This window comes from Takifugu rubripes, chromosome 15 (assembly GCF_901000725.2).
Source record: "Takifugu rubripes chromosome 15, fTakRub1.2, whole genome shotgun sequence".
In the NCBI taxonomy this organism is placed as follows: domain Eukaryota; kingdom Metazoa; phylum Chordata; class Actinopteri; order Tetraodontiformes; family Tetraodontidae; genus Takifugu; species Takifugu rubripes.
This window is the reverse complement of record NC_042299.1, coordinates 7,102,555-7,115,988: the sequence shown is the minus strand read 5'-3', so window position 1 is coordinate 7,115,988 and position 13,434 is coordinate 7,102,555. Positions and strand designations below refer to the sequence as shown.

The 13,434-nt window shown below is 46.7% G+C and overlaps 1 protein-coding gene across 1 annotated transcript; it reads right to left on the bottom strand.

The window, feature by feature from the left end:
• Window positions 1-2,700: 2,700 nt before the first annotated feature.
• Window positions 2,701-9,839, bottom strand: LOC101078101 (hepatocyte cell adhesion molecule-like). Its single transcript, XM_011611185.2, has 10 exons — window positions 9,761-9,839; window positions 7,551-7,835; window positions 6,746-6,913; window positions 5,408-6,431; window positions 4,305-4,646; window positions 3,955-4,236; window positions 3,769-3,862; window positions 3,579-3,652; window positions 3,431-3,504; window positions 2,701-3,012 (listed from the first exon to the last, which is right to left on the bottom strand). The coding sequence occupies exons 4-10, from the start codon at window positions 5,481-5,483 to the stop codon at window positions 2,890-2,892; spliced, it is 1,065 nt and encodes a 354-aa protein (XP_011609487.1). The 5' UTR covers window positions 5,484-6,431; window positions 6,746-6,913; window positions 7,551-7,835; window positions 9,761-9,839; the 3' UTR covers window positions 2,701-2,889.
• Between the last annotated feature and the right edge of the window lie 3,595 nt (window positions 9,840-13,434).

Genomic DNA, 13,434 nt, shown 5'->3' with positions numbered 1-13,434 from the left:
TTAACTCCCTAAACTGAGTCGTGAACATAAAAACTTTTAGAAAAAGACTTGGTGGAGGGAAAAAGAAGTGATAAAATGAGATGTCAGTCAAGGCGTGAAAACAATGCACATGAGGAGCCTGAAGGTTTGATGGAGAGTTCTAAGAACATGATTAAGATGTTAAACTTCCCATCTGTCAGTTAACTTAATGAAGCTGGCACACACACACACACACACACACACACACAAAGATAAAATCTGTTTAAAGTCGCTTCCTCTCTGGTCAAATATCAGATAAAGAGCAGAGGTCAGGAGCGAGATGGAGGCGGGAGACCCCATAATTCTTCCTGAGTTAGGAAAACAGCAAATTAGATGATAACTTCAAATTAGTCTTTAACTCTTAGGTAGGAAAATCCAAACTTTGCACCTGCGCTACCCTCGTGGCCTGTTTCAAGGCTACTTTTTAAAATTGCTGCTTTCGCCGGTGCATTAGCTTCAGCGCTGCAACCTCATCTCAGAAAACTGTGCTTCCATACATTTTCCAAAATGTTTTCCAAAGCTTTTGACACTGACAAGAAAGTTTCACCTTTGAATATCAGCACAAAAAGCTGTTCATCAAGCTCGGTGTGCAGATGCATTAATGTTCAAATATCACAATTAGCGCGTGCCTCCGAAGCCCCCCCCGGCACTTGTCAGACACCATTATAACATTAGTGACAGGAAGCAGCTCCGGCCTCCCCCGCCTGCTCCAATTCCTCTGCTGGGAGTGCGATGGGAGACATTTCTGGCACTTTTGTTTACCCTTCAAACAAGACCTAAATTAGTTGCATTCCCTGCAGTTGTTCAAAAGCGGGTAATTAAAACGCACTGGGCTGCATGCGGCACCACAGCGACCTCAGCTCGCTCGGCTGCCGAATTAAAGGAAGCTCCATCTAACTCAGAACATCTTTACAAATCCGGGGACTCCGAGTTGTCCAAGTTGGTTGTTTTCAGCGCTCTTTTATGTGCATCAACACCCCCAGAGAAGTACAACATGACAGCTCCCCCTACAGGATGTTCCGCCAAAAAAAGAGACGTAAAAGTGCCATGGATGAAAGTTAACTGGAAAAGTTGTTGAAGATGAAGATGGAATTAGAGGGTGCACGGGAGGAAGAGGTGCAGCCTAGAGCTGACTAATTTTCTGTTTACTTCTTTAGAAAACAGATTTGCTCTGGAGCTGAAATTAATAAACATGATGGGGAGAAAAAAAACCCACTGGCATTTGCACTTTCAAAATAAAAGTCCTCAGAAAATGAATCAAATATTGTTGAGCACAAGTAAAATCTGATTGCAATAAGTTTTGCTTCATGGATCATCAGACCTCTGTAAAACAATTGAAGACAAAGACATTTCGCCACCAACAGCATTAATCCTGATTCCCAATAATTGATCAATAAAACTTTGAGTTTCATTTCAACATTTCAGCCTTCATTTTGTTTTTTGAAAAAGAAGAAAACCTTCAGGAATTCAGAAAAGTTTCCAAAAAAATGAGAAAAAGACAATCTAGTGGTGGATGTTTTTAGCCACCTGAACAAAGAGCAGCAGTTTGGGTCAAACGGACCAATCAGATGTTTTATGTTTTTTTTCCCAGCATTTATTGCTCAAGTATCAGTAGATAAACTGTCCACAGCTCCTTCCTCCTGTGGAGCTGCAGCTAAAAGCTTAGCTTCAGTGTCTCCTCCACTCACCGGTCCTGTAGGTTTGGCCTCCAGGCTCCTCCCTGTTATCAGGCCCCTCCCCCTTTCTCAGGCTCCTCCCTGTTCTCAGGCTCCTCCCTGTTCTCAGTCTCCTCCCTGCTCTCAGGCTCCTCCCTGTTCTCAGGCTCCTCCCCCTCCACAATCTTGTCAGCAGCAACAAACTCCAGCAGGAAATTCTGCACAGCCTCTGAAACAGCGCATGAGTTCCTCATCCTCACCTGTACAGGCGTAAGCCTAGAGTCCTTCTCCTTCTTTGCTGCTCAAGTGTAGCCTAGCTCACTGGCGCCCCCTGTACGGAGTCGCCACTAAATGTGACTGGTGGGTGGGGAAAAAAATCAGCTGCAGTGTTTTGCTTCCTCAGTAAACCAAATGTTTTACAGCTTTGAAACTTTTCCACATTTTAAAACCTTGGATTGGAGAGAGAATAACTGGAAAAAAAATGTGGTGAAATAATGATGCCACTCATTTATTCATATGTTAAAATTTGGATATGTTTAAGAAGCTGCTTTCTTTGATGTCTTTGATGCAGATGCGATATCCCAATGCTGGAAAACACAGACACGCCTCCAGGGGTTCAATTTTAGGGAGTGTCTGAGTATCGTGGCAGACATCACGTCCGGATCAGAAAGTGGCCTGTTGAACACCCACATTTTTCAATGTTTATTCTCAAGCACTGAGAGTGTCAACATGGTGTTACCATGGTAACAGCCCCACGAAGGATCCACAGTAGAGTTCTGGTGTGATTCTGGAGATCTATTCAGGGATTGACAGAGATTCCAAATGAAACAGGTGCTAACACAAGTTTAAGCCGACAAATTCGGCAACTGCTGTCAAACAAACAGAAATATTAACCTCGAGCTCCGTTTCAAATTTCCCGATGACAAAATTTGGCCAACTGTTTCACGGACCACCCTGAAGGTTGGTAACAGCCTTAAACCCTCATCTAGGCGGGATGAGTGGAAGGTCAAAAGCACGTAAAAGACACATTTGGGACAATTTTTATTAAACTTTGTACAAAATTTTAACGTCATAGTCCCTCCGCCACTATTTCGTTGGCACCTCGTCGTTAATGGTCGCGCCGGAGTCCGTGGCTGGGAGGCTGTTACAGAGTTAGCTGTGGAAAATGAAGATCTGAAAGGGAAGTCAGGATGATAGTTTTGCATTTTGTGGGCATTTAGTGGTTCCGGTGGGAGGAAGAAGCACTGAAGCAGCTGGGCAAACTGGTGTAGCGCGGTGGGCTGTCGAGTTCAGTCGGAGATCCGACACTGTTGCCGGATGAGTCATCCGTGGAAGGATCCTGAAAACGCACCCACACAGGAATATTCTATATTTATGTTCAGTTGAGTGAGGCTGTTTCTGCGTAGCTGAATTCCCATTATGATGTCTCGTGTTTGGGGGTCAGAGGTCAGTATTGTGATAGTAAGTAGATTTATTCTTGTCTTGTGGTTCTGTCTCAGGTCTCGCTGTAGGGTGAAAAACATCTGAGTTTGTTGGCTGATCTTCTACAATAATGCTAATTAATGAGACGTGAAAATCAAGCACACTAGCACCCTTAAAGTGGACCGGACTGCTCATTAGGCTGAGCGTTTGGAGCTCCGCCGGACCCTGGAGAACTAGCTACACCTCTGTGGCAGACATAAACAGAAAAGAGCTGCTATTTGGGTAGCGCGTGTTAGCATGTACTGCGTCTCTGTGCTTCCTGGTGTTCATGATACCTTTTCCTGCAGGATGTAAAGGGACGTGACAGCATTTATCCCGTTATGCTGAGTCGTCTTTGGAGACACGTCATCTGTGAATTATGTCAATATTATTCTATTAAAGCCTCAGATTTAATTGGATGATTTGTGTCACGACATCGCATACCTGCGTGATTCATCCTGGAGTGGCGAGAGCGCTCGTAAAACCTGGAGAGAGACGTTCTGGTCGGGTGTTCTGGCCTAACAATGAGAACATGCTATCAGCGCTGCTAAAATGTCAACCAATTAACACTCTGGCGCAATAAAATCTATAATTAAACCCGCCCTATTACGGTTTGAGGCTGAGCGTTTCTTACTTTTTGGACGGCGTCCAGCAGGCGCACACTGTCACCAAGGTGACGAGGAGGAAAATGCCTCCTGTGGAGAGGATGATGTAGATGGAACTTCTTCCTGAGAGAACATGGAAGGTAGAGTGAATGAAGTGGAAGGCTGGAGACAGCATTCAGGGTTGTCCCTGCTGGCCTCCGCGTGGCCCCACTCACTGTAGACAGTCAGTCTGATGGGCATGCTCGTCATGTTGTTCACTGGATTCTCCACCGTGCAGCTGTAGATATCTTCATCCGCCATCAGCACCCGCGTGATGGTCAGGAGCTTCCGGTCAGGCGACAGCAGGAACCTGCTCTCGTTGGTCAGAGGCTTTCCTCCTTTGAACCATCTGTATGTGGTCCTGGTTCCATTCTCGTGAGAACAGTTGAGGACGATGTTCTCGCTGAGCTCCAGCACCGATGAAGACTCCATGTCGATGTAGGGCCTGGATATGGATTCTGTAGGGAATTAAGAGCAGTTTCAGTGCCTGAATGTTGAGCTGGTGCCCTCACGGGAAGGTTCCTACCATCCACGGTGAGCGTGATGCTTCCCTCTCCTGTAAAGCTGTCATCCGTGATGGAGATCTCCACGTCATACGTCCCATCGTCTGAGAGCCGCAGGTTGTGCAGAAGCAGAGTCCCGTTCTCAAACACCAGGATACGGTCGCGGTACTCAGGCCTCAGGGTCCCGATGATGTCGGTGCCGATCGACTGGACGACGGTCACGGACTTCTCCCTCCTGAGCTGCCACCTGATGACTGGCAGGTCCGGGCTGAAGCTGCTGTAGCAGACAGACAGGAGGGCCTCCCCTCCCACCCTCCCTCTGATCAGATCTTTGGGAATTGTCATATTTACTGCCAACACCACACCTGCAGAGAGACACACAGGTTAGATCCCTGCACTGCCAGAGGTGCTGGAAGAGAGGTCTCACTGCAATTCCAGGAGGAGATTCTAAATTGACTCCCACTCAGCAACCTCCTCCGGCTACTCTGACAGAACCCCGAGGTTCTGTTAGGAACCCTGAGGAACTATTACCCCTCCTGCATGTTTTGAGCCTGCCTCAGGGTCTCCTTCCTCTCGTGAACACAGCTGCTCGTTTCCAGACAGATCTGCGGCGAATGACGCAGCGCTGACGTCCAGCGCTCTGTACTCGAACCAGTTTGCATGGCAGACGCATATTACCATGGTAACAGCTGTCAGGTCTTAGGATGGGGAAGCAACAAAAGCGATGATTGTTTGCGCAAGTTTGTTTCTTGGCATTTCATGAACAGTCACTGGGTACGTTCCAGATGCTAGGCTAACTCTGCAGAAATGGAGCAGCTCAGTGACTCTGCAGCTCAGGACAAGAAGCTTAAATTGAACCTTTGAAAGCACCACGTCTGCTACGGACCGAGGCCCAAATTAGCAACTGGTCTGACAGGAAGCAGAGGCAAAAAAAAAATGATGTTACGTAAGTGAAATTCAGCTGCATTTGCGAGATAATGGCTGAATATTTAAGACAACACTGCAGCGATCACAAAACCGTGTCGTTTGGTCAAGACGTCCCTCTGAGCGTGCAAGTGAAAGTTAAAAACAGTTAAATCCGGAAGTTTTCTCTCTTGAAATTAAAGCTGCACTCGCTGGGACATACCTGAGTGGATGGACCCGAAGCACACCAGCAATAAAAGAGCTTTTGCTTGTGAAGGAGCCTCCGTCGCTGCCTTCATCTTGGGTCTGAAGCTCTGTTTTTGTCCGGCCTGGTTCGTGACCCAGGGCGGGACAGAGCGCACAGGCAGGTCATTCAGCCTCAGCTGCCACTGAGCACAAAAGACGGCTGGAAACAGGACAAAAGTGAGTGTGTGTGTGTGTGTGTGTGTGTGTGTGTGTGAAGTGTGTGTTTGCGTATTCAGTTAACTGTTTATTTGCTGATTATATGACTGAATCAATCTCATCCAGGCAGGTAATCGAGATGGAAGGAGCAGAGTGTGTTAAACAGACAACAAGAACAGGCGATAAAGTGGAATCACACAGTCATGAAAACACGAGCCGTGGCGTGAAAACACACTAATGAGATTCCCTGAAATAAAATGAACTAACGCGGGTGTTCACGGGTCCCGTTGAAGGTTTCTTCCTGTTTAAAGGGAGTTTTCCCTGGCATCGTTGCTTGCTAGGGGGTCAGACGCTGGGTTTCTGGGTCAACGAGACACAGGTGAAACACAACGGACAGGTGAGGGTGGCGCACATGTGAAGAGGGAGACTGGGAGTGACAGGAGCCAGAATCAAAGCCCGTCTGTCTGGAGGATCCAGGCCCACAGATGCTCAGTTCTGGCCAATTCTGCTGCTCCCTGACGGAGCTGATGGTGTAGTATCGGACCAGGGACAGATGGCTGTAGGTTCAGGTGGTCCACATCAACGGGATTCAGCACTTCTTTATCTTCTTTCATCCTCTTTCTTTCTGCCTCTTTCACTCTCTCTTCATCTGCCCTGTTGTTTTCATCATCGCACACTTTTCAAGGACAATCTAAAGAGCCTGCCATCAGGAGCCTCAGCACAAGTTTACTTTGAAATCCATCACGTCTCTTCCTGTGGGTTCAGCACTGGGACGATTAGAGTGGAAGTGATGGGTGTGCTGGTGCTCGGGCAAAGGAACGCCGTCATCATGTCGGCTTTAATACCTGAGGAGGCAGGAATCCACGTCAGACACACAAATAATCCCTCCGTCTCATCCCTCTAACTGCTGAGATTATGTCTGACAACATAGGGGGCAAAAGGGCACACACACACACACACACACACACACATGCACGCAGCTCAGGGATCAGTATGGCCTAATCACAGCCTGCAGACATGCGCTCAAAGATTCAAGACAGAGAAAAATCAGTCGAGAATCGATTCAGGCTGTTTTTTTAAGGTCTTTTAGCTGATAATTCCTCACACAAACAAAAAAATATGCCTGAAATGTGGACGAACGAAAAACCCTACAGACTACCCTGAAACTGGGGTCCACGTGGTGCGAATACCAGATCCCCGCCTCGGCTGGGTTGCTTTTGGAGCCCGATTGTCTTTCAGGTCGCGTCTCAGTTGTGTTGGCTCTCTCGCAGTGACGTTGAGGTCAAGGGTAACAAACGTGGAGCTCCTCAAGCGATGGTGGTTTTAACTGACACGGGTGCAGATTAAACACGTTAGATTAAAGAAATGTCGCCACTGTTTTAGAATTTTTCATTCATTTTTATCCACCAGTAGTCAAGTTAGCAATTTATAGATAGATGCTAACCCTCAGTGCTAGCATTAAGACTTTATCTTCTGCATTTTAATTTAGAAGCACCTTCTTCCAACTGTTTCAGAAGAATGTAGATCACAAAATAACTGCGTAACAGTTAACACTTATAAGCTAACTGTGAAAACATTGTCTATCCTTTAAATTCTAGCTTTGCCTTGTTTTTGCACAGGCTCTTTATTCTTTATTCACCAGCTGTAATGTGTTCAGCAAACATTTGGCAGGCGCGAACAAACAAGCTGCTAGCAAATGTCGTGGAAAGTTGGGAACGAGTGAAACCAGTCTGAACCTGCTATCAGGCTAAAGTGTCTGTAATTGAGCATCTCCTCCTCTTCACCAGGGTCTCCTTCCCTCTTTCATTATGGAACAGCTGACGTTAACTTCACAGTTTAAATGGTTGGCTCATGTATAAACACGTATCGGATGACCCACGTGCACGTTTACACAAAGTCACCCATCTTTGACTGATGGGCTGAATGATCTGGCCACAGTTAAGGGGTCTCCCGGTGTGACCTACAGGGCAGAACAGCCGTCCTGGTCCCCAAAGACCTGGACTGGATCTGGATCATGATGAGTCTTTGCGACTGCGACCGCCCTGGTGCCACAGCAAGTGCCCCCTCCTTTCTCGCATTCCTCAGAGGTGACGTCCCCTAATGTTGCGTAACATCCATCGCCCAGCGAGCGGGGTGGGGGGGTTGTTGGGGTCTGCAGGGTCCTCAGAGGCAGCTCCCTGGAGAACCATTTGCTGCCAATTATCCCCCCAAAAGGCAAACATCTCTGTGGTATAAAAACCAGTACCGGCCTGGAAAAAGAGGAGGGAGAGTGGAAACTATTAAAAAAGCGTAGCAACTTTTGCTGCATTAAAGGAAGAACACATTAAAACAGCTGCTTTGCAACAGCAGCTCAATGTACACAGACGCATGTTTGGGGGGAGGGAACACGGCTGGAGGCTGCAGCTGCAATCTGAGTCTTTTCTGAGGGTCGGTCCGGCAAGAACATCTTAAATTATTCAGAAGGAGACAAAACCCAGACCTGGTCACTGTTTTCAAAGGGGAAGGGAAGGTTTTTCCCTGACAGCAGAATCCCTGCATCAACCTTCCTTGGAAATGTGGTGGAAACGAGCTGATCCCAGAAGGTTTAGCTCAACATATAACGCCCCTCATTTCAAAAGCGATTTTTCTTTAGCACCGCCTGCAGCTTCTTTGTTAGGCTGCCATTTAAATGGCAGTTTCAATGAATAGTAATGAGCATTGTTGTTGTTGTTGTTGTTGTTGCTGCTGCTGCGTCTCGCTGATCGGCCTGTGTTGATTTTGGCTGTTGTGCAGACGTATCACGGAGGTGCAGCGTGACTGGAACTTGTGTTTAGCTGCATGTGTTTGACATCCTTTAAAATCGACTCCTGTTCACGTCACATCTTTGCCGATGATGAATTTCTGTTTCTGTCGGCAAAAACTTCGGAAAGATTCCACAGTTTTCGGGCTTTGGCTCATCGAGTCGCTTAGTGACCCATCGGACTCGGAGACAGAAGGAACCACAGCTACAGAACGTACTTGGATTCTGGAGTTTGGAACTGGATGTAAAGGGATCTGTTGTGTTAATGTAGGTCTGAGCAACACAAACAGAAGTCTAATTCTCAGAGTTTGTGTGTTTCTCTGGATCAGTGAGGCTAATCCAACCGAGACTCGGCACCATTTTCATGATTTATTATCATTTGTAACAATGAGACAGTGTAATTGTATTTCCGTGTTCAGCCATTAGTGTGTGTGTGTGTTTACATGTTTACTGTAGTGTTTGTGTCAATAATAGCACAGTTCAGACTTTATTAGCTTTCCACGCTGCCGCATGTGGACACAATCTGTGCAGCGAGAGTTTACGGCTCACGTGTTTGGCGAAGCGTTCCCTGGGGCCGCCGCTGCCGCGCTTGTTGGTCAACTTATAATTACTGCAGCAGAGACGCGTGCTAAGGGTTCGGCCCGAAGAGCCGCATACATCATCGTCATCAGAGCTTTTCCCTTTTCATGTCTTCAGAATCCTTCGGTTCAGGATTGTTTACCGCTCGGGCACCATGACGTTCCAGCTCCGCTGGCTTCTTCTCAGCCATACGAGCAGTCTGGCATCGGTTGGTACTGGTTGTTTTGGCTCTCGGCCAGTGGGAGCACTGGTGTCAGACCTCCAAACGAATGCAGAGCTGTTTATCGGAGGCAGGGAGCGGCGTGAAACAAACAGGTTTGACCTGGAATTCGCTGCACAATTAGCTACACGAACGGAAAACAGCATCTGCGGCGAACCGCACTTCACTGCGCCTCATTGTTTTTAAGAGTTTTTGCTAATTAAGACGCCCAGAACTGATCAGTGATCCAGCTGATGCGAGCCAGGATAGATTTTCTGAGTGTTTACGATCACTTGAGATTAAAACGTGGAGCTAGCCGTTTGCCGAGCGATAAAGCTAATCCCAGCGATTGCGCTGACCGGGTCTCCGTCTCCAAGTTTGCGGTTATTGACGCACAACAATTAAAGAGGCTCAGTTGAAACCAACGTGTCCCCGTTCGCGGCGCCTGATTAATTACAGCAGCCGTAATCTGCCAACTAAACCGCTGACATTTCAGTCATCGAGCAGGCTGAGTGACCTTCACAAGGTCGCTGGAGGGCCAGGAAAAATATATAAACAAATATAAAACCTTCCATCAGAAACTCCAAAACTGTGAAAATTCGTAGTAAAATAACCACCGCAGTTCTCGTCCTACAGCTGTTCTCCGTGGTGGTATCGAAGCTCGATCAGAACATTCCGACACCGCCGTAGTGACGGGATCAGGTGGTCGATGGAGGAAGGCAGAGCTGCTCCTTCACTAAAGCTCTGATGCTTTAACTCCTGGGATAAAAGCTGATTATCTTCTCAGGTGAGAATCAGCGGAGTCTAAATTCCTGAAAGCCTTTGTTTAACTCACCACGTCTCCAGAGAGGTCAGCGGGGTCAAGTGGATGAACGCAGCCTGAAGTGCTCTCCAGGAAAGCCTTCACACAATCTCTCGCAGGAGATTCCATTAGCGGGAAGATTATGAAGAGAAAGATGTGCACAAGCTCCGCTGGGAACTCCTCCCTCTGCCTCAGGAAAGTCCTCCACCCAGCGCTGGAGAGGGGCCTTTAGGAACAAGTTCAGCATCTGAATGTCACCAAATTTATAGTTTTCTCCTCGTTTCTACCAGTAAAAGCTCGTTATTTATGTAACTTCTGAAAGAGAAACATCCAATCTGTAAACTGCAACTTTACTTTGACTTGATTTGACTGATTACTGTAAAAACATGTACGAGACCCCAGAACCGTCAATGTAGCTAATGACACGGGGCGAATAAATGAAAGAAAGCTTCTGGTCAGGTTTTTAATGAAGTTAAGCAATGTGCCCGCAGAAAAGTGCTTTGATCTCTCTCACCCAGCAGGAGGTCGGCAATAGAGGTGGAACATCAAAGCAATGTAATGGTGTCAAGCTCCGCCCACACAGCGCTGCGCCCTGTGAGGCCAAAGGATTGAACAGAACCAAATAGTTTGGAGGTTTGGTGAGTTGAGGTTCTGTCGTTCTTGCAGAGAGCAGTCCGGCAGGGGAACGTGGGAACACGTCTGATTAGCACAGTTTGATCAGATCTCATTAAAAACACGACCGACTGCAAACATTTGAGGCCTTTAGGGAAAAATCTGAGCTCATGTTGCGACTTTTACTGCTGTGGCTGATTAATAATTACACGCATGAGCAGTTTTTCTCTGCTTTCTGCCGTCCAATGAAACAGCTTCATTTTCTCAGTGTGTGAGTGCAGGAGCCATGTGTGAGCGTCACATCCCGTGCGAGTCCCTGTGTGACTCTGCTGTTGCCGTCAGTGTGGTTGACAGAGATTCTTCAGTGTGCTGCTGGTTCAATTACAGCTGCTAATTCAGTTTTTCCGCCTTGATTACAGAACTTTATGCTGCACAACACAAGAACCAACAGAGGAATCGTAAATGTATTACTTGACAGTAATTACAAATGCGCAGAAAATAGAGAAAATGTTGTTGCTACCAGGCGTTCAGACTGTTGTCAAGTGTGGGCTGAGTTTGTTTTAGGGATCCAGCCAAGAATCACATCTGCTGCCGTGTGTGTGGTCCAATATTTGGCTTTATTTTGCCTGACATCAAGACATTAATTAAATCATTGCTACTTTATTTTAAATTATATGTACGATATTGCATAAAATAAGTAGCTTCTATTTGCTATTTTTAAAAATGTTCTCATCTTCCAATATTTTGAGGCCCCCTTACATCCTGTGCCGGCCTCTCAGGGGCCGCGCTCCCTACTTTGAAAACCACTGAGTTCGTGGAACATCTACAGGAACAAGCTAGGACACACAGAGGTGTTAGATTATTATTCCTAAAATAAAAATAAATACACGAAAGGCAGAATTTATTCCCCCAACGCTGACTGAGAGACCAAACTTTGTAACTTCCTCTTCTGTTTCCATATTTGCTGATTCATATTCATTCATTCATTCATTCATTCATTCATTCATTCATTCATTCATTCATTCAGCTGTCTCACTTTAGTTTCCGCATCAGATCGTTTCGTTCTCTGTGTCCGTTCTATTCTGGAAGATTCTGTCCAGAACAAACATGGCCGACCATATCAGGGCCCCTTCCGGACGTTCATGCTAACAACACAACGCTGGAAAAATATACTGACCTCATGTAAATCGCAAATAGATGAAAGCAATGAAGGTGTGTGTGGATAAATCTGCTACTGTCTTATTCCTGGAATACATTCTATCATCCAATGTGTGTGTATATGTGTGTGTGTGTATGTGTGTGTGTGTGTGTGTGTACAAGGGGAGCCAGCAGTTCTGGCCGTCTGTGCGATAGTGTGGTAATAAACCCAAACTGGCTGAATTTGCTCTGACTGGGGCAGTCTGGGTCACTTGTGGCAGGAATAAATCATCGGATGTTCCGGCTGCAGTGACGGACAAAGTGAAGCTCGTGGATCTTCATCATCAACGCGCTGAGGCTTTGCCAACATCGTTGGCGGTGGCGTTAGAGGTGGGAGGAATGTTTGATGTGCTTCCAACCCCCTCACAACCCCCCAGCCCTAACCTCCACAGAGAGAAACATTCATCATCACTATTCTGCCAGATTGAAACAAAGGTGTCCAACTGTCCGTGAACGCACCATTTTAGCCATAATCTAAACTTGGGCGTCATCAGTTTTATTACGCAGACCTCGTTAAGCTGCCAACTCAGGCAGAAAGAGACTATTTCAAAGTGCAGGGATGAGCGCTCTAGCTTCAGACACAGAAGGTGATGAGTTCAATCCCCGGCTCTACGTGGGTTTTCTTAAGGAAGTCCAGTTTCCTGCTTCTGCTGGGACAGAACCAGCACCAACTGGGAGCCTGATTAGGATGGAGGATTGGCGCTAACCTTTATCTAGCCGGCATTTACAAACCGCTGGGTGAAAAAGCGTCGTTGATGTTGGGCCGAGCTAGCGCAGGCTAGGAGAACATGCAAGAAGAAAAGATTAAAGGACTCCAAACTGGCTGGAAAGTGAGAAAATTTCCCTGTCGTTGCCTCAACAGTGAGCAGTTTGTTGAAGAAGCAGGAAATGAGGTTCAGAACAACGTCGGCAACCGCGGGAACCAAAAAGCCTAACTAGTTACAGTAAATCATTAAATCCCACTGGGCTGTTCAGAATGCCAATTAAAAACCTTTAGCATCTTATTGTGGTTTTTATTGCACGTTTTTGTTGCCAGGCAACCACAACCTACTTCAATATAATTTCTCTTGTTATCAAAAAATATAATGGCCGAGCTGTATGGTCGCTGTAACTCATTGATTGGCTAATTAGCTTGAATTACTGTTCCCAGCCTCCTCTCACCTAATAATGTGCAGGTAATCCGTTTTTTACGTGAACGGCTTCAACAAGATGGCAACGGCATCGATTTAAACTGGGCCAACCATCCGTAACCTCGCTTTTCCCCTGTTTAAGTTTGTCCTTCCAAGAACGAGTGAATGCATGAATATCAAGAGTCCGCTGACCTTTACGCTCGAGGCGTCCAGAAATCAGCCAAAATTAATTGCAACTGAAATAAGGCTCTTATTTCTTTCAGGTTAGTCGTAGTTCACGAATGCAGCGTGTGTGAACGTGACGGTTGTGTGTGGGCGCGAACGCGCACTGTGCAGCCTCTGTTGTATGTTCTGCTGATTGTCTGATAGAAAAGCTGTTTGTCTTCAGAGCATGAAGTCAGCGTCTGCACGGGGGGATGAACTCAGAGGAAATAAGGACGGGATGACGTGTTTTTCGGAGTGTTTCAGAAGCAACAATAAGAACCTCGACAGATAAATGGACCAACTGTTACACGTCTGTTTCGCCGCGTTGTTTCTGGGGCGGGTTGTT